Here is a 27,202-nt window from a genome sequence, read left to right on the forward strand (position 1 = left end):
CAAAGGAAGTTAATCCTTCTGTTTCTTACCTGAACAGACACAGAAGTGACTCTTTAAGGCCCGCGAGAGAAACTCTTTGGATAGACTTTATGATTTACAGTAACTTACAATTTTGAAATATGCAAAGGGGTGGACAGAGTCTGGATTGAGCAAGTCTTTTAAACAAGGTTATCTTTTTTTAAACCCTTGTTATCCTGTTTAACAATTTCCATCGGTTATTAGGTGGGGTCTGTGTAGGCGAGCTTGTTCAGGGCGCAGCGGCGGGAGACACTGAGGTGGAGAGGTCTCAGTAGAGCAGCGCCAGGTGAGTGATTGACAGAGCTGGCACCCGGTTACGAATCACTTGCTGTGATTCAATTCAGGGTCTGCATCCTTCAGAGGCCGCATTTGAAGGCCAATTACATCACAACCCCGCGCGAAGGCTGTCCCAATTCGAAAGCTCCTCCAAATGCAGCCCACTTCTTTTCCCTCTTTTTGTAGTATACACTGCTATTACCCTTCATGGCCTCACATATCCCAAGATTCTATGCGCACCCAAAAAAGAAGAAAGAAAGAGAGAAAATGGCGACATTGCGTGGCGTAGATCGTCACTTTTGTGGGCCTGGGAGGCAGAAATCATGACGTAAGGGTAAAACATCTGGGGACACAACCAGGAAATGCTCCGAAGGCTCGACCATCCCATTTAACAATGGTTGACGTGGTTAACAAGGTCTCTCCAAAGGACTCGCCTTTCGAAGACCTCAAAGGCCGGGTCCTTTGAAGGATGCAGACCCCGAATTGAGACACAGCAACTGTCTCCCTTTATATGCAGTAGTGGGCTGGACCTTTAAAGGTATTTCAACTGGTAAAAAGGACTGGGTTGGTTATAATCTGTCAAATATAACCACCAAAAGTGAAATCAAGACATTTTGATGCAGAAACAACCTGTCAGTCACAATGTAGGGGCTGCAGTCACTTTTTGGCAGGTGAAGTACAGCCTTTTATGAGTTGTATTGGCCGTTTAAAGGTATTTCAACAGGTAAAAAGGACTGGACTGGTTATAATCTGTTAAATATAACCACCAAGGGTAAAAACAAGATCCCAGTCCAAGCAAAGTCAGCAGATACAACTGCTGGCTGCACAGTTAACTGAGCATTCCAGCTAACGCCAACTAGAAGTTAGCAGTTATTCAGGTGACATGCTGCCTCCTGTTTATTTGAGTATGATTTCAGCGTTTCCTGGTGATATGTATCAATGACTCTGCCAGTCTTCTGGCTTTTCTTCTGGCACTAGTAGGTTTTTCCATAACTGAATAAACACACTGTTCTCTGAGGAAAATGACACCCCCTGAACACTGCTTGAAGCTAGATAAGGTGGCAGGGTCCGCCAAATATAAACAAAGCAGAACAGTATGAATTTGTGCTGTTTTGTTTTTGTTTGTTAACGCATAAAACATCCTGTCAATAAAGCTTATACTCTCCTGATTAAAACTACATAATACACTTTTAACTAACCCATTAACAATCTTTACTGTCAGCACTCCCTTGGCATCGTTAGCTGTTTTCAGTGGAAAGATCTGAAATAAATTGTACACCGCTGTACGCTCAGGATCAAACAGCAAACAGACATACAGACTACAGAGGAGCACTGAGCAGCTAAAGACCCAAATATTTCCCTCAGGAGTTGGAAGAGCTCAACTCAAAGCGAACGATAAGTTCACCGAGAACTTGCCAACAAGTATACCGTATCAGCTTAAAACCTGATGTTATGTTCACAACTTGTTCCGTTCCAGTCCCAAACTGTTTTACTGTGCGCTTTTATTGTATTATTATCCGCTTCTGTAAACTCCATATCTACTATCTTCAACAATATCACAGAGGTGTTGTAAAAATAAAGTTATATTGATTGACAATCCGTGTTCAAAAGCCTTCTCTCCTCCCCGCCACACTGTCCAGGTATAATAACACAGTAATATTTATTAATTTATCATTTTGTTGGTTTTAAAGGTGTAAAACTGAAATCAATTCATCTAAAAATGCTGCAATCAGTGTATGAAATACCCACCGTAAGGTCAAGTGTAAAGCTCAGGTTGCTTAAACCTATAGAAACGAAAGTACTGCGGGCTTAAACTCAGTGTCCTCAATGATAACACAATCTCTTCTCAAGGCTCCTTGCTGATTTAAATCTGTTGACTATCAATACATTTCATGCTGAGTGCTGTAAATGAAAGCGCTATAAATAAAACATTCAGTCATCAGTTTTTAAGATAATGAATTTGCTGCTTGGAGCTGAGCAAACGCTGGTTTTGCTTATCTGTCGCGACCACAGTGAATTAAAGCGCTTTATTTCCAGGGTGATTAACACAAACACAAATTGAAAAAAAGCCTTAAATTATGTCTTCAGCGCCCTGGAAGCACTGACAGGTTAAAGTCAGAGAGGGGGATGAGTGAATCATACAGGTGGGAAGTTTGCCTTTACCCTTATTTTCAGCCAGTTCCCTTGAAAGATATCCTGATGACCTCTTGATTTGGACACTATCAATACTCATTAACTCGTCGTTATGATACGGTATGATTTATGGCTCGCCGTCATCCAGCCCTCTCAGGCTGCCCTGCCTAAATACCACATCTGGGAAAGCTCAAGGTTCATCTGGGCTGTCAAAGTTCAGCTACACCTCCTTGTGTTCGTGCTAATAAATTGGTGAATTGTTGGACGGTTCTCAGTTTGGCGCATCCTCTCCCGCTATGGCGAAAACGGAGAAATTCGATCTGGAGAAGGGCCGCTATCGGTCCAAGGGTTTGACCACCCTGGAAAAGTGTCTGATATTTCTCTTCGTGGCCATGACGGGCGTCTGCATCGGCCTTGCAGTCGTCTATGTCAATGAAAGGGGTGACCCTTCAACTGAGGGAGAAGGTAAGTGTGTCTTTAGTGTGTTTGCTCATAATGAGTTATATAGTTCTCCTCAGATAAGACAAAACTAAACCATGCAGCAAAATAATCCTTGACAACACAGTGAAAAGACATTTATACGACAATATCTTAATTCTAAACATTACTCAAGACAAAATAGAATAAAAAGTGTTTCTATTTCTGGAGGTTTTAGTGCCTCATTTGTGCTCCTGTATCCACAAAGTCTGTGTAGTCAACATTTCAGTTGCTGTGGGGAAATACAACAAGACAAGCAGTGAAGAATGTGGACGGAAAATCTAAAGTGAGAGCTTCCTGAGGCCACACATCAGTGACCGAGCTGCACTGAGAAGCATCTTGTCAGATTGGACCGGCAGTCGCTGCCGACGGATGATGAATTTTATTGTCAGTGGTTTTTCACTGTCGCCTGTATTGGCTGCAGCTGGAGATTTATCTCAACTTGACTGGGTGGCAAATAATGATCTGATGATGTGGAAGATCAAATGCAAATAGCAGAGGAAATCAGATAAAGGCCACAGATGTTTATTTCTATTTAGTTATAAAATTTGGATGTTATACGTCAGATGTTTATTTCTATTTAGTTACAAAATTTGGATGTTATACCTTAAATGTCAAATCAAGTCAAGTCAAATTTATTCCTGTAGCAGAAACAACATGAGGGCTGTACCAACAAAGACAACATGTAATATGAACGTGATGTGACAAATGTTGTCAATATGGCACTGTGACACATTAAAATGTGAACATATCAGAGTTTTGCAGAAGTGTGCTACCTTTTGCGGAATAAAAATAAGTCAGTATCTTTGGGAAAACAGATTGTTGACATTTATTTTCCTATCCTCCAGTCGTCTCTTACCATCTTGAAGGCATTAAAATACTTTTTCATTTAAAAAAACAGATTTTTATTCTAGTCTAGTGATTAAATGAATATCAGCTGAACCTATTTGCTTTTAGCAGCCGTCTGCACACTCGTCTGTGTAACGTGCAACTGTGTTGGCCAATAGCACACAATGAGGAGTAAGGGCCTCCACTATGTTGCTCTGTATGATCAATGCATGCTCTATTTCATTGGATCTTGGAAAAAAATAGAATAATGCAGTCTATCTTTATGAAAAGCATTAAAAGGATCACTGCCCCCCAAACCGGGATGGCTTGTTTTACATAACAGAACAACAGCGTCCTAATGATGACAGCTATGTTCTGCCTAAATGACAGAATATGCTCCAGTTTTTTGTCGTTAAACACAGCTGTGCTCCAGACTCTGGAACAGAAGACGCCCAGGCCACAGGGGAAACATGCTGCAACTGTGGATGTTAATCAATGCTGTTGCCAAGGCATCTCCATTGATTTTGATTTTTCACTGCAGAAACCATACAGCGTTTTTGTAGACATTTGAATTTGCGGGTGAATATTTCCCCTTTTAAAGTGTGGTGCCAGATTTGGAACAATAACACACATAAACACCATACATCACGGTCCACCACTGTGTTCAAATCTCAACAGCTATCGGATTGATCGCTATGAAATTGTGTACAAATATGGTCCCCAGAGGATGAACCCTACTAACTTTGGTGATCCCTTGATTTTTCGTCCATGTGGTTTGAAAGTTGTGGCTATGATTAAGATGTATCAACAACCTTAGAGTAGATTTTCATGAAATCTGGCCCAGTGGTTGTTGTCTGGCTCAGGATGAATCCCTTAAACTTGCTTCCTGTACTATCATAAGGTCAAAATTTAGTTTACAATCAACTAACTACAAAAATAGTGAAATCCCATTACCCTGAGCTGTTGGGAAAAGTGTCTATTTAGTGCTAATTAGCAAATGTTAGAATGCTAACATGCTAAAGTAAGATGGTTAACGAACATTTACGAGTTTAAAAGTGTGACAGATTTAGTGGCATCTACCTGAAACACAAAAGGCCCTCTCAGGAGCCAGTGATTGGTTTGTTCCCTCTGGAGTACTGCAGAAACTGTAACATGCAAACCTGCTAAACATCAGCAAGTTAGCATCATCACTGTGAGCATGTTGTCATGCTAAAGTTAACTTAAACAGGGATAAAATAATTCAATCTTGTGGCTCTTCTAGGCTTAACCCCTAATCGTCAAACAAATGTATCCACCCTTTTTACAGCCACTTCTTTCATAATGCAAGTTTATGGAAAAGACAGTGTGCACCGCAGTGCATCACGTGATGATGTAATTATGAAGAAGTTGGCCTCAAAGCCTGGCACTCCTGCTGGAATACACAATTAGTGTTTGTTTCAGGGGAGGGTAATGAAGAGGTTTTTTTTCCTCCATCGGCAGCATATTTTTTTTTAGTCCATGCAGGGTGGAAGCTGTGCAGAAGAAGAAGAAGATATGACACAGTAACAAGTGTCTTCTCCTTTGTCTCACAGTTCCAGGGGAAGAGTCGGGATGTGGAGGTCCCCAAGAGCTGTCTCTAGAGTCCGGCACCTTCAGCAGCTGGAACTATCCCAACAGCTATGACAACGGCAAGACCTGCACCTGGCACATCACTGTGGACCCTGGCAAGGTGACACGGCTCAGCATCGCTGCTCCTCCGAATCCTCAATCAGTGAATTTTGTAGCGCTACAGTCCCAGGGACCCGCGCTACATTAGCAATCAGGTTGCATTGTGGGTAATGTAGGCACAAGGTTCTGACCTTTTGAAGGGAGACAAATGAGTGGAATGAAAAGGACAATATGCCCGGTTCTCCTGCATCGATTTTTCAACCTTTTTCATTTTAACCATCCATTGTCAGACAGTCAGTCTGTCAGAGTCAGACAGCGTTATGGCAGTCTGTAATCTTTTAATAGCTCTAATCCTCTAAGATTGACCAGCAGTGTGCATAATCATGATTCTAGACAAAAGAGAAGCTCAGAAATTTTTTTCAATACCGGCTTTCATGTAATAGCCTCCATTGATGTCGCTTCAGCAGCTTCACTGTAGGCCATTGTCCCTTTTGGTGAGGTGAGCAATACAGTGTTTAGAAATAGATCTTTATGATTTTCCATCTATACGGCACAAAAGAATCATTGTGTTCTATAGACATGAGATTATTCTGTAATGGCACAAAAATAATTCTCCTCTCTCGAAAGCCCCCAGCTCCAGCATCATCTCGTCCAATCTTTTTTACAGGACAATGCCGATCAAAACAATTCACTCTTGTCTCCACATCAGACAGAGTCTTTTATAGTGTTGTTTGCCTGGCGTCTAATCAGTTTGTCAAGTCCCTGCCTTATGTGAGGCCAAGCAGTGGAGGATGGCTGGAATGAATGCAGTGGCAGCGTTCTTGGACAGATGGCTGCGTTGTCTCCTTCACTCTCCTCAGCTCTCATCCCCACACCCACAGGAGGAAACTAAATCCTTGACGCTTCTTTCTCTGTTAGCATGGCCGCCTTTCCCCCCGAGTGCCCGATGCTGCGGCTCTTTTCTCCATGTCTCCGTCTTCCCTTTTCTATCTTTAAGCACATCAACATACAGACAAGGGCACACGCTTAACATACGCATCGTGCGGTCATATTTCACACAGAGCCCTTGCCATGCCTTCCCTGTCAGCAGCCCGTCTCTCCAATCAACTTCTTAGATTGGGAAAAAAAAGCAAGATGAAACACCTCTGCATGTTTCTGTTGCAGGTGATCCATGTGTGGTTTGATGACTTTGCTCTGGAGGACTCTCAGTCTTGCACGGGAGACTTCATCACACTGCAAGACTCTCTGGGAACCATCGGTAAAGAATGTATTTACTCAAGAGCCGAGCGTATTCTGGTGAGACACACAGATAGACAGACAGGCTCGCATGAAGATAAATACACCAGCTCTTTCAGCTTTGATGTCATGCCCGAATCAGTCCATCCATCCATGGGCAGACTCAGCCAGTGAGCCAGACAATCCTGCTGGTCCGCTGCACACTGCTTTTACTCACAGCTACACACACTCCACCGCTAGTTTTACAGCCAGGCTGCAGAGTTAAAAGCAGTGTGCTTAGTTCACAGAAATCTTTGATTTCTGTTCTTTCAAAGTTAATTAGAAGCAAATAAACACACAGGCGGGACAGACTGGGCCACAGATTCAAATAATAGGGGGCATTTTTGTTGAATGATTAAAAAAATGTGTGAGGACTTAGAGTCAAAGTCATGGTGTGTGGCGAAAATACATTTTACATGATTAATAGTTACAATATTTATTTGGTGTAGCAATGGATGCCAAATGAGGAGCTTTAAAGTGTCTAATATGAGATAATATCAATAAATATCTATTTGTTTCTGGAGAAGGACACCCAGACTCAAAGAAACAAAATGTTTTGGGGTCTCTTTGTATTGGAATGAATCATTATGTTGTTGTGCAGCATCATTTTTGTGGTCGTCTGTGGTTGTGTTCTGTGTCATTGTGATTGTCTTGTGTCACTTTATGGTGATTTCCCATCATCTTGTGGTAATTCTGTGTCTCTTTTAATTTGCTTTTATCTCTTTCTGGTTGCGCTGTGTGTCTTTATAGTGATTTTGTATCTCTTTGTGGTCACATTGTGTCCCTTTTTATTTGTTTTATTAGATCACTATGGTTGTTTTGTGTATCTTTGCAGTTACTTCGCATGTCTTCTGTGTCTTTTGCAGTCTTTATGTGGTATTCTGTTTTAACAGTTAACCCTTGTTTTCTTATTGTGAATGGATTAAGCTGGAATGAATTGTACTGCTTACACCATATTTTTTTGTGGTTTTGTAGGTAAATATTGTGGCTTCGCCAAGCCCAAGCCGTTGGTGTCACTTACAAACCGCCTGACGGTGCTCTTCATCTCCAATGACAGAAAAACAGACAAAGGATTCAAGGCTCATTACAAAGCTGTGTCTCCAGAGCTCGCGCCAGGTAAGAAGATGAGTGGGAATCCATTTCAGAGAGAAAATTGCCTTGACTCTGGAATAATGTTGGATGTCTGTCGTACAGTGTGTGATTGACCTAGAAAGTAACTGTTGCAGGAGCGGGTGTGGAATGAAGAGAGGGGCTGGGAAGGGGAATGAAAACGGGGGTGGGTGGGGCTGGAGGGGTGTATTTTGCGAGTATCCTTGAGGTGCATGTATGAAGTACCCTCCCTCCATCCCTGGTGCCAGAAATAGCCGGAGCTGGTGGCGTTCTCCAAGGTGACCAGGGGGATATGATGACCCCCGGCTTCCCCGAGCAGAACTACCCAAATGGAGCACTGTACCAGGTACGGCCACAGCTACATGGTAACGTTCACTTACACTGAGGTTGTTTATGTCTGAGGAGGCACCACTGACCTTTATCTGAGGATGTAAAGTTGCAGTACACCAATTTACACAGTGTGCACTCTGCGACAGACTGGAAATCAATATCTAACTCGGAATAAACTTTACTAGGATCGGTTATTCTTTTCTATCTAATCAACTATAGTATTATTGCATTTTTGCTATAATTGATGTGTTTATATTAAAACAGAGTCATTGGCAAACCTGTAGAGAAATATCACCCTTCTCTGCAGTTCCCCTATAACTTATTGCAGATTTTAGCATCTTTCAGCTCATTGTTTCGGTTTTACGGGCCGCTGCTTTACTATTTCGGTTCCATCTCATGTTCACGTAAGCATTTTCCCAGACATGGCTGTTTTGTAACTGAGAATCTTTTAATTCTAGCTCTGATTAACAAAATGTACGCTAGCTACCTGTCCAGCACCAAATGTAATTTGGGCCATCTTAATGATGTGACTTGGGGCAAGCAGTTGGGTTAATCACAGTGGAATAGGTGTAGCTGGATTTTTAAACTTTGGATAGATCCAGGCAAGTTGTTTTTGCCTGACTGAAATCATGATGCTAAAATATGCAGACACGGAAAAAAATGTGATACTTTTAAGGACTTTAAAGCATTTTATGGCTTCAGAGGAATTTTATTCATTTCAGCAATGTGTAAAATATTTCAGGAAATCTGTGTTTTATTTCCTATTTACAATGTGGAAACATAAGGTTAAATAACCTGGACTAGTTGACATAGCTGTTGCATAATCGTAGTGATCACAGGTTGCATTGTTGTGTCTGAATGTTATTTAAGGGCTTCCTTTTTGTTAACATGTGGATTATGTCTTCAATTAGCTTCATTGATTAGCTGAATTTAGTCTTAAAGCTGCTGCCACTAATTATGTAAATCCGTGCCAATTAAATCTACTGACTTCAAAAAGCAGATCGGTTTAGAGAGAGAAACATACGTCATAGAAGTTTATTCAGTTTTATTCCAAAATAATTTGATAGTGGATTGTGCAAATTAACTGCATTTCGCTAATAGGAAGATGTCCTGGATATCATACCATGCCATATTAGATTTACTGTAGTGGTAAACAGCATGTTAGTATTGATTAGCATGTAAACATTACAGATTAGTAAACCCATCAGCTTTGGATTTCAGCACTGTCACATTGGCATTTAGTCTTGAGCTGTGATTAATGCATCTCATTTTATTTGGGTCAATTTTAATGTCAGGGCTCATACGCTGGGCTTGGATGTGAAGTCAGATGGTGTTATTTGGCTGTCATCATGATTTCATCTTGCTGTGGTTTAGTATTACAGGTCAGCACCTGTCCAAACAAGAGCTGAATCACATTTAGGTATCAATTCAAGTGTGTCAAAATGCAGCGCTGCAGAAAATGAACAGTTTAAAATATGCTGTGCATAACAAGATCTGGCAAAAAATTATTTGGGGAAATTATTTGGCGATGCAGGTACAAATGATTGCTGTGTGTCTCTTTGTACTTTATTTTTGTGTCGGATCAGTGGAAAATCACGGTGCCTGAGGGCGAGAAGGTTCGGCTGACATTTACTTCCTTTGACCTGGTCCCTGAGGTCTGTGGAGACTATGTTCAGGTCTATGATGGTGACAAGGCTGGCTCTTCTTTACTAGGTAAGCGTGACATTAAACACGTTTCTAGTATATGCAGTGAGGGAAACAAGAGGAAGAAGACTTTGCACCATGAATAAAAGATGAGCTCAATTAAAAGTTTGAGAAGTTGTACAGTGGAGAGAGACTGTGGAGTCTATTTTGAACTTATCGGATCAAAGTATGTCTGCATAGACTTCATGGTTAAAGTTAAATTGATCTAAACTCAATCATCTAAACTGAAATATGTAGATGTTGCTGTTGTTGCACAATCTTCTGATATTTTTCATCACTTTTTCACACTGACTATGATCCATTAAAGGTAAACTCTGTGGCGGCGCAATGCCAAAGCCAGTGGTTTCCAGTGGCAACACAATGGTTGTCCGCTTCAAAACCGACCAGAGTTTGACTTCTAAAGGGTTCAAAGCCACTTACACCAAGTCCAGTCTCCCGACTGTTGCTCCACCCGCAACAACAACCAGACCCACAACAACAACCAGACCCACAACAACTCCAACAAAGCCCACTCCAACACCCACAACTTCTGGTGAGTATTCTCTCCAAATACCCTCCTATTTCACTGTTTCCTCTTCTTTGCTTGAATGTCCTATATCAGACTAATTTTTAGGTTCATACTTTTATTTTAGATGACTGCTTGAATAGGTTTATAAGTTTTGATGCTCAAAAATCATAACAATTTCCTCAAAATGTGCAGTGCTGTAGCACTATATTCTCTGTCTGAAATGCTGTTTCAGCTCTTGTCTGTCTCTTTAAGGATACCAGGTCTCCAGGTCTCAGGTCTCTGATTGGTCAGCTCGCCCACACCTGAGTGAGCACAACAGAGCAGCTGTGCTAAAATCATTCTTCCATGCGAAATTAGCCGCTAGGCAAATACAAAAGTGTGACTCAGTGACGAAGTGTGATGTCACAAAGTTACAGAATTAAAGGAGAAACTTTCAGGAGCAGTTTCACCTTTTACATGCATGAGAACCTGTTTGAAAAACTGAAGGAAAGGAGAAAAAAATGGAAAAAAAAAAAAGCATAAAAGTTCTCCTCTTTAAATGTAGAAAAAATCAGTCAGTGACTGAAAAGTTATGACATTAATACTTTACACAAGTCCTAACAAACCATTTGAAGGCACTGCTTCTGAATATGGGCTCTGTGCATTTCTCTGGATTAGTACTTTTGATACTTTTTAAACCAAAGCGTGCAGGGCGACCAGGATTTTCATTTTGGATGGACCTTACAATTACAGATGTTGGTAGTGTTTGCCTCCTTTTGATGGGTTTCAGTCTCAAACAGACGTGACTGAAGCGAGGTCAAGAGATGGAGACAAATAGTGAGAGAACAACTGTCACTGTGTGTGGAAAGGAAACATGGCTTCATCATATCTGATAACCTCCAATAACCAAATGACAGCATCAGCCTCAATGTGGCTGAACAGCTTTTTAACAAAATCGTCCATTACGGCCTTGTTTTTAACTGACTTCAGAGGTTATTAACGGTAATCAGTTATCTCTTTGGAGTTAATGCTGATACACAACATACTACAATATCATTATCTACTGTAGGTGCTCACATGGTCTGTGAGGGTCATCTGCTGGCCAAATATTGTGCCTCCACGTGCACTTTTCCCGGCACAAACACTGCTCCTGCAAAGTGACAGCTGAGGATGAATGCAAGCAGCTCTTTGTGCAGGAGAGGGGAGATCCCCTTGAGGTTTATATATTCATCACTGTATTAAAGCTATTGGAAGTCAGACCTTTGCTCTCCAGTGGCCAATTAAGGTACTGCATAATGAACCTGTTCATGGGGTTGTTTTGTATCAAAGCAGGCCTCATCAATTACCAAAACAAAAGAAAGAGGATTAACTCACACAGGAAACTCAGCTATTGATCCAGGTTTCCTTCTTCTACTTAAGACGACTCACACAATGAAATGTGAATATGATCAAATATTGTTTTCAACATTACTTCCTCCAGGGCGTAAAGGAGTGATCCAGTCTGAAGGTTTCCCAAATTCATATCCAGCTCACGCAAATAACTCCTGGGAGATTGTCGTGGCCAAAGGATTCCTGATTAAATTTCAGATTACTGACATTGCCATCACGGGAGAGACCGGACAGTGCAAGGAGGACAAGCTGATCGTCTCAGACAAGTACAGCACACTAGGTGAGCCACGGCTTCCTCTTTTACTCTTTTACATCTCTCGTTTTTTGCTATTTCTGCATGATGCGATTTCTGTTTTCGGGGCCACGTCTGTCTTTGTGTAGACTGAGTAGCAATTTGAATGCTACAGCAACCCAGCAAACAGTTAATATACATCGGTTTTTAATTTAACCTGCCAGTATAAAAGAGGACTTTGGCTTGTTTTTGCTGCACGTTGCTCAACTAACGACTGTAGCGCTGTATGAATATCACAGTATCCGTCCTCCCTGCTTTAAAACTGCCGATTAGGATCTTCTTTGCTCAGAGCCCAGCAAACTATAAATTACATCTCATTATTATTCACTTCAGTGGCTGCAGTCAGGCTGATACCGCTTTATCTATTGCCGAGTTCTCAAGGACCAAAGCACTGAGATATAGAAGCACACGCTCTCGGTGAAAACACACACAGATAGGTGACAGGAGGAGTGTGTTAACGGGTGCGTCCTGTTATTTCGTGGGGTATGTGTTTGCAGCGAGAAATGAGAATAAGCAGCTGAGGTTTGAAAACATGAGAAGCCTGAGGAGTTTCAAAGGGCCTTTAAAGTTGGATTATGGGAGTTATGAAAGAAGATATACAGCAATATTCATTATACTACTAAAAACTTCATACGCAGTAAAGTACATTGTGGCTCACATCAGTTCACTGCTGGCTCATTTTAGATAAATATTCGATTACTTTTTCTCGTCTTTTCAGTTTCTTCTCCGCTTGGTTAGGTTTAGGAAAAGATGGTTTTGGGTTAGAAATGAAAACCGTTTCACCACGTTAGGCACTTGTCAGAGAGAATAACTTCTTCTGGTCACAAAGCTACAACATTACAAAAACATGACTGATCAACTGCAATAACGGAGCAACAGTGAAGGAGCTCTGCGGAGCTTTTTTGTACTGCCGGAAGCTGGTTATTAGTTTATGTTAATAGACCTCCATTTATTAGACTAACCAGCTACTGTTACTCTCCTACTGTTACTCTCTGTTAGCGGGTGTTGAGAGGCACTGTGACGAGGCCTCTCGAGAGCAGGCATAAAGTCACATCCTTTTGACTGTTGCAGAAAATCCTACCGAAGAAATTCACATCCCAGCGGCATTTAGGAACATAAAGGCAACAGAGAGAGACAAGGGAAGGTCTCATTTTTCACATCACGTTACAGTTCGCTCACAATTGACCAGCAAAAAAGTGACTGATGCATATTAACTGCTACAAATTGTGACATAGGGCCCCTTTATGTTGTATTATGACGCTCCAGGAACAACAACAATACAGCGACATGAGCTCTTGCGACGTTTAATAGTGTTGCTTTAAGCTACAGCTAACAAATGACTGCCTGGAAGGGGAAAGGGCTGTGATGCTAGCTCTGTAGATCCCACTGAGAATCGGCTAACTATTTTGGCTCACTGGTCCACATGCTGAACATGAAGCTAAGAGACTGATATAGATTTTTTCTCATAGGGGCTAAAAGGCAAAAAAAAAAAAAATATTGGACTTCCCCTGAATTTTGTGGGGGGTTTTTTGTGTACATTTCCCACAATTCTATGATATTCTACATATGAAAATTTGCACATTTTGACGTTTTGAGGACAACATTGACCATTTGAATTCACTTGTAAAGGGATGTTCTGTGAAAATCTCTGAGATAGTGGATGCCCCTCCACTTCGTTTTGTATTGTCAGTTGATTACTGTTTGCTGATTTTAAACACATCTACCAATTAGAATTATGACTTTTCCAGTAGTAGGGAAATAAATTGAAAATAAATAAGTAAATAGGACATAACAAGACAGATTAGTTGACAGGGTTTATAAAAGAGTGCATATCTAACATATTTTTTTACTGTACATTGGGGGGACAGATTGCCACTCAGTTTTGAGTGGCAATCCCCCCAAAGAATGCGTGGTTACGCCCATGATGAGAGAGGCACAACAAAAGTATGATTGTGTTCAGTTAACTGATGAATTCACACTCAGACAGTAAAGTCACCTTAATTTGTTGGCCAGCATCAGCATCCATCAAGCACACATGACACACTCAGCCTCCCGCCAGCACACACAGCAAACAGCGCTTACAGTATTTACCCGTCTGTCCATCTGTTTTAGCTACATTCTCTGAACCCTTCACCTAATCCTGGCTCTGCTCTCTTCATTTGCCTCCATCTTTTACCCACTGTCCTTCCCCATCCGTCAATCTCAGGCACACACTGTGGCTTCCTCATCCCCCCGGTGATAGTCAGTGCCAGTGACACAATATCTGTCACCTTCCAGTCCGACAGTCGCCTCACAGACCGAGGATTCTCCGCCAGCTGGGAGGCTGTGTACCCCGAGGATATCGCAGGTACTGAGGACACGAACGCACACAAACCACAACACACTCACATCTGCTGAAGCAGCTCAACACCTCATTAAACCTAACCATAAAACATTTCACTCCTCTGTCACGTATTTATAGAAAAGGCAAAGTCATTGCACAGGCAGTGTGAACTCAGCTCAGCAGGGGTCAGAGTACAGTGTGAAGAATAAAAGGCAAGATAAAACTGCTTTATCTTCTTCTTTATCATGATTATCAGACCTGAAAGTGAGGTGAGACCCCACGTGCAATGCTGGAAAAAGTACTTTAAGGCCCTGATTTTAGTGCAACTCATTTCCAACCACTGATACTTTTGGTTAGTCTAATGTGTAACAAAAGACGCATTGTATTTACTAAGGGAAAATTAAATGAAAATTAGAAAATTGATGCTTGAAACACATTGGCTTTTTTTATGATTTAATCACTGCAACAAATACTTTTTAACACTTCCTTCTTCGTTTTTTGATATATTGATACTTTCTGTTGTGGACTGCCTGGACTGCCTTGTCATCCTTTCTCCCGTTCTCCAAGAGCATCCGACGCAATATTTGCCAACATTGTGTCAAAAAGAGCAACCAGTCACCTTCTCTTTTTTTTCTTGTCTTTTTTTTGTGATATAGTGTAGAATCTTCAATATCTGTTATGGGATGAAGCATAAACACTGTCCTGTACCTCACATTGATATTGTGGTACACAGTTTTATGCCACTTACTCATACATATCTGAAACCTTTACCGTTATATGAACACTGTATATATTTTGGATTTTACCTATATTTTTGGATCTGCAGCTCACCTTTTCTTGTACGCCTCTGATTTGCCCCACACCGTTGACCAGTTTATATATATGTCACACAAAGATATTTGCAATCTTTACTTCCTTCTGCTGCAAAGAAGTGTCCCTCAGGAGAAATAAAAATCTTATTCTAAAAGCTGGTAAAACACCTTTGATTTCTCAACATTTTTTTTGCTTTCACATATCAGAACAAAGTAAATGTTGATTGGACAATGTAATGGCGATGGAATAATGACACCATCTGAGTTTATAAACCTTGCTTTCACTGCAGAGTTTTGTCTGGCACCAGGCACGAAATCTCCTGACAAAGAATGACGGCTGGCTAGCGACCCAGTCAGGCAGGCAGATTGGCACCATTTCTGTCTGCTTTCACATCTCCATTATAGAATAAAGGAATAAAGGTGTTTTCTCCTGTGTTGCTGCACCGAGGAACTTTGACTTTCCCTCTGAAATCTGATGAAGAACCCATTAATTAGCATGAAATGTTACTCAGCTAAGGTAACAATATATGAATAATCATAAATTAGTAACTTTCCATCATTGCGCAGAAATATATTTATATTTCAGATCTGAATATCAACACTAAGTGAGTAAAATTTCATTAACATATTGTATATTTACTCCTCTAGACAGTCTCTTCTCACAGGCAGATCCTGTACCTCGTCTACACTTATCTAAATATTACCCCATATAATTACAATATGATCACGTATCTGTCGCTGTCACTCTCTGTTTCAGAAATCCAAGGCTGTGGCTTTTCTTCCCATGAGGACACCGGCGTTATCAAGTCCCAGAACTGGCCTATGAACTACAAGGCTAACGCGGAGTGCATGTGGAACATCGCTGCACCTTCTGGAGAGACAATCACTCTAAACTTCACGCACTTCGACCTCGAAGCCAAAGATTTCATAACGTCCAAATGCTACGATAACATAATGGTGTACGACATCAATGGTTCGACTAATGCGCTGAATGAGAAGCACGGTGCGTTTGTTTGTGACTGGCTGATCCCAGAACTGTTTATTTATTTCATTGTAGTCTGTAACATTTCTTCTGCACCTACATTAGCACTTGTATGTCCTGCGGGTCACTATATTTATCGTTTCAACATATTTTAGGTCCATTTTGTGGGACCAGGCTGCCTCCTTCCATCCAGACAAAAGGCGATAGGCTGGTGATTCGTTTCAGTTCAGACTTGTTCACGGAGTCCAAAGGCTTCAGGGCCTACTGGACGACAAACCACAGTCTGCCTGCTCCCACTGAGCCGCCCGCTCAGCCCAATCCATGGGACAACATCACCATAGGTGGAGTATCTATATGAACATGACACAGTCTGCTAAAACCTTCATTACACTGCAAATGCTAAAAGCAAACCTTAGCTGCACTTTTCTATATTTTTTTTCATGCTGACAACTGATGATGTTTCATGCAAAAGGGATGAACCCAAAGAGGATCAACACGTGATTTCCCCTCAGTTCCAAACACAGGCAGGTAGCTGTTTTCATCTGTGATGAATCAGCGGTAGAATACCTGCACAGCAACAAACAGCAGCAACATCAATGACACTAATGGAAACAAAATTATGAATATTAAACTCCATTTCTGCCTATAGGTCCTCGTACCTACCCACTAGACTTTTAAAAATAATAGCCGCAGTTCCAAAGTTGACCAGATTTCACATAGCTGCAGTTTACTGTAGTGTGGCTCTTTGTACAGTAACTCTGTATTTCATGTGCCAAATGTATAAAATATTTCTTATATATGATGTACCCTCACACTCGCAATCTCCACTTACTTATCCCTCCAGTCATATAATGAACCATCTCCTGGTTAACAGAGCAGTATTGCTGCACAGAGCTCTGCCTTTGTTCATCTGATTAATGCTTCCTCTCATCCTCACCCCTTCTTCATACCCCCACCTCCATCTTCCAGCGCCTACAGTAGATATGCACTAAAACAAGGAGATATGTGAGAGCACGATGTGAGCTGGCCCAGTGCTTGACTTTCCCTCCTCACTGATCCTCATTCTTCACCCAGCGATGAGCCCCAGGTGGCCCGGGCTCCTGACGAGCCCATTGCTGTAAAGGGGTTTTATAGATGAACTCTGCTGCCTTTCGTTTTTTTTTTTCCCCCAGCCAGCCTCTGACCAGAGGTCCCTATGTGTCACAAGATGGAAGGAAGGAAGTGTAAGAAATGAAGGGATGCGGGACATGAGTGACTGGAACAATTTAATGTCAACTCCTTGGATGACGACAATAAAAGTATATCTTCACGGGTAGTGATGTTGGGATGTCGAGGAGCCTGACCTGCAGAGCCCAGTTCAGAACCCATCGTTTGTTTTACAGCAGGAGGATTGTCTTATGTTTGCATGAAGATACAATGAGTACATTGCCACAGATTAGATCAATCAAAAGACAAGAAAAAAAAGGGACATAGCTTGCAGCAGTTGGCGGTGTAAAAAATTTCAAAATTTAAATGGGAACAACAGAGCCATTAACTGAACGGGGCTTAACTGTGAGCTGCAGATATGTGCTGCATATTCAAGCTTTGTTTTGTACACGAATGCACCAAACACACTTGTACACGCACAGACAACCAGACAACAGGATGGATAACAATGGTTTTCTGCTCATTTTCCTAGACTGGCCAAGTACGTGTGGACGACCAGTCATTCCTCCGACTGTTACGTCGCGCATTGTGAACGGAGAGCCGGCCAAGCCGCACTCCTGGCCCTGGCAGGTGTCCATGCAGGTGAGAGAGTCCGCTAATAAATGTGTTGATGCAAATAAACAGCTAATGACATCAGAATTCACAGAATGAATAGTAGAATATATTGTTTTGTTTTGTTTTAAAATGGCAAATTCAGATGCAGATAAATTAATCATCTTTGGGTGAACGCTTCCTTCAAACCCACGGAGTTAATTTTTTATTTATGACCTGAAATCAAAGATTAATCCTCTGTCTTTTCTTTGTCACTGATTGACTGACTGCGGCAGGATATATGCTTACATATTTAATGATCAGTGTTCAAATGTCTTCAGTGTCTTCCTCTCTGCCTGTCGGTGTGTGTTTGTTTCAGGTCTGGCCAGAGAGCCGTCCAGATCCCAGCTTCTCCCATACCTGTGGTGGTACTCTCATTCATAAGAACTGGGTGCTCACGGCAGCCCACTGCTTCATCAGGTAAACTAGTGCACTGCCCGTAGGAAGCATGTATTCCCATAGAAAAGTGAGAGGTTAAGCAGCTTTTTCATGGATGGCCAAATGAGGTTGTGTTTGAAGGTGGGACATGAGGGATATAATTGGCTGTTTTTAACTACTTAAGATTATACCATTATATTTCACCTTAAAAACTATTTACCTTACCTTGTTTGGTCATTATTTTCAGCACAACCTCACATGTGTGACTGTACAGTTATTTTTTCATTTTGACACACTATATTTATACTATGGACCTAAAATCACAAAATAACATAAAATCAGAGTAAAGTTAGATATTTTACTGTGAAAACCACAAATATGTTTAATGAACCAACTGCATTAGTTATAATGCAAATATAAATTGTTGTTTGCTAAATTTGTGCATAAGTTTTTAAATTTACAAAGTTATGTGTAACTATTTACATTTAAATGCAGGCAATGCTTCAGCCTCAGGGCTCCTCAGCTCATTCCTGTCTGTTCCACATTCAGCAGTCTCCTCCTTGTTTTGACTCACAACACAAAAAAACGACTACACTACACACTCAGCATCTCTGTCGCTGTCTGTATCACCGCCGGCGTCCCTCACACGACTTCCCCTGTTCTTCAGCAACTAAACTTGCTGCTTGCGGACACTTTCGTGACAAAAGCGCGTTTTTACCATTTCTTCCTGCACCAGAGACAAAGCAAACGTGACGGCAATGTTCGCGAAAAAGCGTGTCGGACATTATTTACCTTAAGTCCGGTTTTGGACCTGCCGGTGCGTCCGTCGACTCGGGAGGTGGGCCGTGTCGGGTTGGGCTAGCAGCTAGCAGCTAGCTACACATGAACATCCACAGACTCAGATTCCACTTTGTTGTCCTCGCCTATCCGGATCTCCTCAGACCGGAACAGACTCGATCCAGACTCGTTTAGTCTCCTTAATCCACAACAGTCAGTTTAGAGGCACAGAACGGGACCGAACCGCCGGCAAAATCCCAGTCCAGCTCGCGCCGCTGCAGGTATGAATCCGCTTGTTTCTTAAAGTATGACGTGGAAGTAAGCTCTGCAGTGATTGGCTCTGGTGCGCACGTGACTGTGGCTGTGGACAGTGCTCCTGCTGAATTTTTAAAGCATGTATGAAGTAATTTATTAACGGTATCATTGCAGTCCAAAGAAATCCGACGTCGCACACCCTTAAACCAAGCAGCAGCCATGTTGAAACTCTCAGGTCAGTCTGATCCTGATCCGCAGAGATATTTGAGGAACAGACAGACACACACACACACACACACACACACACACAGATTCCTTGCTTTTATAGAGAGCTGATCTCTTTCATCATTCCCACATACAGCACAGGTCCAAAGACAAATGAAGAAATATATAGGCTGGTGCAGGTTTTTTAATGCCACTTTCCATCCGCAGAGTTTTCCCAGACTTTCTCGAAGCCCATTTGCTTAATCTCATCAGGCAGTTTGGTGTCTGTGCTCTTACCTCGGGCTTATTACAGTGCAAGAGCAATGCCTTGTTAGAGATAGCTTGCTGGCTAATGGTCTTCAGTGGCCTTTCGAGAGAGATGATGATGGTGCACTGAGGAGATTGTGTGCTGTACAGTTTTCTGCTGTGAGCCTGAGCAGAATGCCTACGAGGTTATGTGCCACAGTGGTGAATGTGCCGTGTAAAGCGCATATTATACTTGAATAATGCATTGAAACAGAATAACACTTTTTTTTTTTTTTTTTTTAAGCTGCTGTAAGTGATATATCTTTATCAAAGTAAGCGTTAAGTAGCTCCATACTCCTACAGTAATCCCACACTAATGGAGTGTCTGGTCGGTAACCCATGTCTCTCCTCCTCCTGCTCATGCAGTAAAAGAGAGAATACTTTTTTTGATATCCCTGCCCACTTCATCCAATCAGGACAGAGAACTCAGTGAATAGACAGTCCCGTCTGCTCATGAGGGAGCGGAGTGCAGGATCCGCCTGTTTGCTGCTGTGTCTGTTACCGCTGCATGCTCAAGTATGGAGGAGGAGACAGGGGATCACCAACTGCAAAATGGACAGGAAGTTAGCTAAAACAACAGCAAACAATTTCAACAGCTCTAACTGAATGTAAAAATTACACAAAATTTTCAGAAGGAACTTTTCACAAAATTGGAAAAACACTGACCTGATTGCCAGAGTTTGACAGACTGGGAGGAATTCCTCCCCATTCTGAGGATAAAAGAATTAATATGCAGTGTCATCTGTGAAGTATGCCTCTTCCTGCCATGAGAAAAGAGAAACAAATATGTACATGTATGCAACCTAAGTGTGTACATACATACACAATGGAAGTACAATGTATTTAATTATTTTGCCATCATACTCACTACACTACTTTTGAGGCAAATGTTGTAATTTTGCTGCAAAATGCAAATAAAGCCTATTGAACTGAATTGACATATATATCTCTGTATGTTTACTGTAGACTGTGGGGACTTATCATTAATTCATCTGCTGATCTGTTGCCCAGATACGCTGATGAGCTGCAGCGTTGGCGCATGTGCCTCGGCAAGCACAACCTGACCTACACAGAGCCGAGTGAGCACTGCTTCGGTGTGACTGGCATCTATCGCCACGAGGGGTTCAAGTATCCCACAGTGCCCACGGTGGAGTTTGACATTGCTCTGGTCAGGCTGGACGGAGACGTGCCACCCACCGATGAGATCTCGTTTGCCTGCCTCCCCTCAGTGGAAGAAGTGCTACCTGGGGGCAAGAAGTGCTACGCCAGTGGCTGGGGAGATGAGACCGGTACTGCACATGAAGTCCACGTTTGGATGTTTACACTTATTATATTCAGAATATTATAATCAGACATCAGCCTGAAAATTAGCCTGTGGATGATTTGTAACTGCTCCTATTAGCTTGAAAACACATTACATCACCTTACATGGTCAAAGTTCAAATTAGATAACAATACAACTGAAAATTAATGCTTAACACGTGTTTTTGTAAGGAAATATTTTGACATCTGCCAGTGGTAGGGGTAAAAACTCAGTATAGTTCTTTACACTAACTTATATATAGTGAGATAGTGAAAGGAAACAGCCTATTTAAAAAAACAAAACACATAAAACTACACAAACTTTAGAAATTGAATCAAATTATAGAGTTTTGGATTTGAAATCTCATCGGCTAGATGATGCATCAGTTGCCCAGAGGATGGCATGTAAGTGGCTCAGGAGAGAGGAGAAAGAAGAGAGAGTGGGTCATGCATTTGCTGTTGTGGGCTCAAGGGTGGGCATATTACATCAAATCTGCTCAAATGAGCTGTCAATCAAACGGGCCACAGGGCTTAACAGTATGCACCATATCAGGCGCAACGTATTTCATAAGAATATATAATATATTAAGATACCAGATGATCTTTTGTTTTTGTCACATTCACACATGGTCCAAATATGATTTTATTTCTGCGGTGTCTCGGATGACGTGAACTCTGGATGGTTTCCAAAGACCGGAGATTATCACAATGCATATAATCATATTTGGATCATATCTTGCAGTAATATCTCTTGATTCCTGGGGTTTGTGCGCAGATAGTCTCACGGCTTTTAAGTACTTTGCAGTGGTTATTTTATGCACTAAAATGATTCAATAATCCACCACTTCAGGAGAATCTCACTCCTCATAAACTGCATAGTTTGCATGCCCTCTGCTGGTCTTAATCTGTAAATACATCCTGTATTTATTCTCCTCGGTGCTACAAGATCTTTTTAACAATCTTATTTTTTTTTTGTGATACTTAGGTGATTCCATGAATGCTAAGGTTGCAGAGGCCCTGAATCAAGTGGCCCTGCCTGTTGTGCCATACGACACCTGCAAGAGGATGGACTACTGGTGGTTCCAGGTCAAGACCTCCATGATCTGCTGTGGTTATACCCTGCCTGATGAGCTTAAGTCTGTCTGTCAGGTAAAACAAGTCCTTCAAGAGGGCAGGACTGGTTGTCAGAGGGATGATTTTACCCATCTAACCTCTGATGTTGTACGATGTTTGACAGGGAGATTCAGGTGGTCCTCTGGTGTGCCAGGATGCTGCCGGGGGTCCCTGGGAAGTTCACGGTATAACCAGCTTTGGCCCTGTCGGTTGCATAATGGATAAGAAGCCGTCCGTGTTCACCCGCTCCTCTGCCTACATTCCCTGGATCGAAAACGTCATCCGCCGGGACATCTACAATGAGCACAGTAAGAATCCAGCTCTAAACTTTGCTCTAAACCTAAATACAGTCAAATCATTTCTTGCCCATCTTCACCCTCTGTCTCTCTCCACGTAGCGTCTGGCTGCGGAGGGCCAAAGAACTTGATTGGCACTGAAGGCACGGTGTCCTCGATGGGTCACCCTGGCAGCTACAGCAACAAAGCCAGATGCCAGTGGAACATCCAGGTGCCCGTCGGCAAAGTGGTCCACCTCCATTTCCACAGTTTCTCCCTGGAGGAGAGTCAGTTGTGCTTGAATGACAAAGTCACCGTCACAGACAAAACAGGAAGTCTAGGTGTGTGACTATCTGCCGCCTTATTCTCTCCAGCTGATAGCACATTTGCTGAGTTATTCGCTGATCTTACACCGCATCTCTCCCTCTCAGCCACTTTAGCACAGTGACTGCAGTCTATTAGTATGTGTGAATGACACTGGTAACTTCACTGATATTCATTATTTACGTTTATTCACACACACACACACACAAAAAAACGCCTAACTTGCATTGATCCTAACAACGACAGGTGTTTGGTGAAAATCAAGGCAATCAACTTTTGCCAGTCTTTTCACCGTGCAGTACACTGACATATAAAACACGCTGGCAGCCGAAGATCTGAGCCTACTGCTCTGCGATCTCCTGGGTCTCAGCCATAAAAGTCACGCATACATACCTACTGTATGTGTCATCCATGCATGATATAAGAATAGGACAGAAGGAACCGACAAGCTTTCAGGACAGAATACCTTTGAAGAGTAAGCCCTCATGTTCACTTCTCCTCAGGTACATTCTGCAGCCATGTGCCCCCTGCAGACCTGGTGAGCAACGGAGACCAGCTTCACATCAGCTTCTCCTCCAATGACAAGGTGGTGGACACTGGCTTCAGCGCTACCTGGAGGGCAGTGGATCCCAATGATGGTAAGACAGGGGAAACGTGAAGCTGACAGGACACAGAGGGAACGGCCCTCAAGCAAATCCGATGTATCTCATTGTTCCTCCGTTTCCGTTCCCCTGTCACACAAACGCAGTGCCTTGTGGAGGGAGCTTCAGCAGTGAACAGGGCGAAATCATCTCTCCCAAGTGGCCCGCCGACTACCCAGCCCAGTCTGTGTGCACATGGCGTATCAGTATTCCCTCAGCAGGAAGTGTCCACGTCGCCTTCACTCACTTTGAGCTGCAAGCTATAAACGTGCTTGGAGACTGTGTGGACTACGTGGAGCTCTTCAATCAAAACATGACATCATTAGGTCGGTCACTGTCCTTCAAAGTCTCTTGTGTTTGTTTTGTTTTTGTAAGTATGTTCAGTTTCATCAGCGGGGAGAAAACGATCTGCTCTCATCTGTTTTTTCAGGTCGATTCTGCGGCTTCGGCCTTCCACCTGTAATCAGCGTCATGGGCGACACAGCCATCGTTCGCTTTATGACCAACGGGGACAATCAGCAGAGCGGGTTCCGTGGCTACTGGACCACTGATCTCACTGTTTTCCCCACTTTACCTGCTCCACCTCCCAACCCATGGGACAACATCACTATATGTAAGTGTACTCAAAGTCACAGCTGCCCCGTCTCTTATGCGGGGTCCCACTTTCAACAAGGACCTTCCTCAGATTGTATAAACTGCAGCGGTATCTGGAATGGAATCCCCCAAAGTCAGATTTTAAAGTTATAATCAAGTCGTCCATTGACATTACCTGTTGAAATGCATGTTCAGTAAATACATTAGTTATAGATGGTTAATTGTGCATATTCTCCCCCCCAGCCTGGCCGGCAGATTGCGGAAAACCAGCAGTGAAACCCAAAACGGTTGCGACGAGGGTGGTTAACGGGGAGGAGGCCATCCCCCACTCTTGGCCCTGGCAAGTCTCCATGCAGGTACAGCCAACACCTGTTTCTCTTGTGTGCCTCATTAACAGTCAGAGAAAAAAAAAAGTTTTATTCTGAATGAATGTATTTCTCTTCCCCAGGCCACGCCGATGTTTCCGATACCTTACATGCACGGTTGTGGGGGTTCTTTGATCCACGAGGAATGGATCCTTACTGCTGCCCACTGTTTCATGTTGTAAGATACCAACACAGACAGCACGCAGCATCCGAAAGGCTCACAGTTCTTTAAAGAAGCTGTAATCATTGTACCAATATGACCGAGGGATATATTGCTCTTATTCCAGTCAGCTGAATTTTACACATCCTACTCACCACCAAACAACAGACAGGCAGATTTAAGAACCAGCAGCTAAGGAACCAGATTTTTCCCTCAGGAGTTGGTAGAGGAGCTAAAAGCAGAGTGAATATTAGACTTGGTCATCGTTGCTCCATAACTGCCAGACATGTAAATAGGTCATATGTGAGTGCATATATGTCAGTGTTCGCAACTTGTTTCCACTGCCACTAAGTAGCCAAAAAGATCCTTTTGTCATGCCTGCCAGCTCGCACAATGGCCAAAGGAAAAAGTGAAGCAAGCGCTAACGTTCACCTTCAACCTTGTATCTGCTTTCCAGCCCGCTGAATAAACCTTCTTACTGGCGCATGTGTTTGGGGAAACACCACATGAACTCCTCCATGGATGTTCCCTCAGCGGAGGAATGCTATATGGTGGACGGCATCATCCGCCACGAGGGGTTCGTCTACGAAGCAGATCCTAGTGACATCACCAATGACGTCGCCCTGGTGCATTTGGCCAAGCCTGTCAAAATGACGAAGGAGATCAGCCCCATCTGCATGCCCACACCTGGGGATGTGATGGCACCCGGGACCCCCTGCTTCGTCACCGGCTGGGGAGACGAGAAAGGTAGAAGTGATCGTCAATTTCAATTTCCTGCAATGGGGCTGTAGTCGTAATACTGTAGAGTCATCATATCTATTATATCTATATATCTATCTATATATATCTAAGTATTTACACACCCCCAACATTAACTTTAACTTCTGTCTTAGGCAACTTGTTCCCCCAAGTGGCCCAGAAGCTAAACCAGGCAGCCCTTCCCATCGTTGACTTTGACACCTGCAGCCAGCCTGCCTACTGGTGGGACACCCTCAGGCCCTCCATGATCTGTGCCGGATACGAGTCCCCGGATGAGCTGAAGTCGGCCTGCCAGGTGAGAGGAATAAAAAAAACATTTTAGCAGAACACACTGATGTCCTTAAGATGAGGATGGTGCTTGGTTGTTCGCTCACACGTTACGTAAGGTCTTTCATGTAACACCCTGTCAGCTGTTTTTGTTTGTGGTCAGTCAGCCTTGATTGCAAATGGCTGCACGGTTTTCAGGCATAATTGGACATGGGGAAAAAATAGGAACATTATTTGTTTGCAGTAATGAGCGATCATGCACACAGAGCCTGGGAAGATTAGAAATGTGGCAAAACCCTTCAGAGCTGTGGTGAAGGTTTTAAAAATTCAGTAGAGCTGACATTCGCCTCCCTCGGGAAAACTCTTGTCAGATTTTATGATAAAGACTGACCTTTACAAATTCCAGGACACAAAGAGATGATTTATGGTGACTGTCTAAATCAAAATGTTCACCACGCTCTCCTCTGCTCTCCCGCAGGGTGACTCCGGAGGTCCTTTCGCCTGCCCGTCCGCTGGAGAGACCTGGGAGGTGCACGGCATCGTCAGCTTCGGACCTCAGGGCTGCATCAAAGACAAGAAGCCCTCAGTGTTCACCCGCGTGTCGGCCTTCAGCGACTGGATCGAGGACAACATGAAGAAGTTTATTTATGTAAATGACAAGACCAACTAAACATCTCACTCACGTCTGGAAATAAAGATTTCTGACAGCGTGTTGTTTCTTCAGTTACAGATGAAGTGTTCGTATGTTTTTTTTATGACACATTTAAGTCATAATAAGGCATCTCTCTACTAAGGCAGTGTTAGAACAATTTATGTTCAACTATATTTAATATTTAATACATTTTACAGCATACAAGATAATGAAACCAAACATTTTAAGGAAATACTGAACAAAGAGCTGAGTTTGTAAATGGAGCAATACTTTTGATGTGTGACTGTAATTATAAACTCTGCATTGAATTATTCTATGCAACCTTTTTTGCTTTCCTGAAATTATTATTATAATAAGGATGCTGTTGTACAAACTATATTAAAAAATCTACACTGAAAACTTCATCATCCAAAGTGATTATTTTATTCTGCTACACCAGTGATAGAATTAGTTAGTTCAGTAAGTTCAAAACTAAGTTCATTTAGTCAAATACTGTACCCGAGTAAAAATTTTTAGGTATTTCTACTTTACTTATCTGCAACTTTATTCTTCAAATGTACTACATTAGAGGCAGATATTGTACGTTCACACGACTATATGTATTTGATAGTTTTACAGATCACTTTCCATATCAAAGCCAAATTAATTTGACTTTAGGTTGATCAGAAAAATGCTGAATATTAGATGTGATAAATGGCCAGACCATTGATAAGTTGATTTATCTGTTAATTTTATTTGTAAGTTTGACACCGTTTCAAAGTCTATTTATGGCCAGAAAGTTATTTTTTAACCTTTAGTAAATTTAATATCAGACACTTTAGGACTTGAACTCAAACACTATTTAAATGTGTGCTTTTTCTTTAGAAGAAGTAGTGTTTTAGCACAATGTCTTCACTTTTACTAAAGTTAGATTTTTGGATACTTTTTACAGCACTGTCTGGCCAGTCTTC

At 42.3% G+C, this 27,202-nt stretch overlaps 1 protein-coding gene across 1 annotated transcript; it reads left to right on the plus strand.

Annotated features, from left to right (window-relative positions):
- Positions 1-2,723: 2,723 nt before the first annotated feature.
- On the plus strand, positions 2,724-26,560 carry zgc:154142 (uncharacterized protein LOC555481 homolog). The gene is made up of 25 exons (XM_037112523.1): positions 2,724-2,892; positions 5,310-5,440; positions 6,544-6,637; positions 7,630-7,770; positions 8,013-8,110; positions 9,681-9,807; positions 10,106-10,330; positions 11,766-11,954; positions 14,173-14,313; positions 15,859-16,104; positions 16,239-16,424; positions 17,762-17,871; positions 18,200-18,300; positions 20,812-21,089; positions 22,088-22,251; positions 22,340-22,523; positions 22,613-22,831; positions 23,318-23,452; positions 23,563-23,781; positions 23,886-24,068; positions 24,293-24,405; positions 24,498-24,592; positions 25,032-25,321; positions 25,468-25,628; positions 26,079-26,560. Exons 1-25 carry the CDS (start codon positions 2,724-2,726, stop codon positions 26,268-26,270), a joined length of 4,191 nt encoding a protein of 1,396 aa, XP_036968418.1. The 3' UTR covers positions 26,271-26,560.
- The last annotated feature ends 642 nt before the right edge of the window (positions 26,561-27,202 follow it).

The sequence above is a fragment of the Acanthopagrus latus genome, chromosome 1 (genome assembly GCF_904848185.1).
Source record: "Acanthopagrus latus isolate v.2019 chromosome 1, fAcaLat1.1, whole genome shotgun sequence".
Classification (NCBI taxonomy): Eukaryota; Metazoa; Chordata; class Actinopteri; order Spariformes; family Sparidae; genus Acanthopagrus; species Acanthopagrus latus.

Bases quoted from the DNA above. Each gene is read 5' to 3' on its own strand.
- zgc:154142 (XM_037112523.1), top strand. From the start codon at position 2,724: ATGGCGAAAACGGAGAAATTCGATCTGGAGAAGGGCCGCTATCGGTCC. The intron at 8,111-9,680 runs GTACGGCCACAG...GTGTCGGATCAG, and splicing joins CAAATGGAGCACTGTACCAG to TGGAAAATCACGGTGCCTGA. The intron at 10,331-11,765 runs GTGAGTATTCTC...TACTTCCTCCAG, and splicing joins TCCAACACCCACAACTTCTG to GGCGTAAAGGAGTGATCCAG.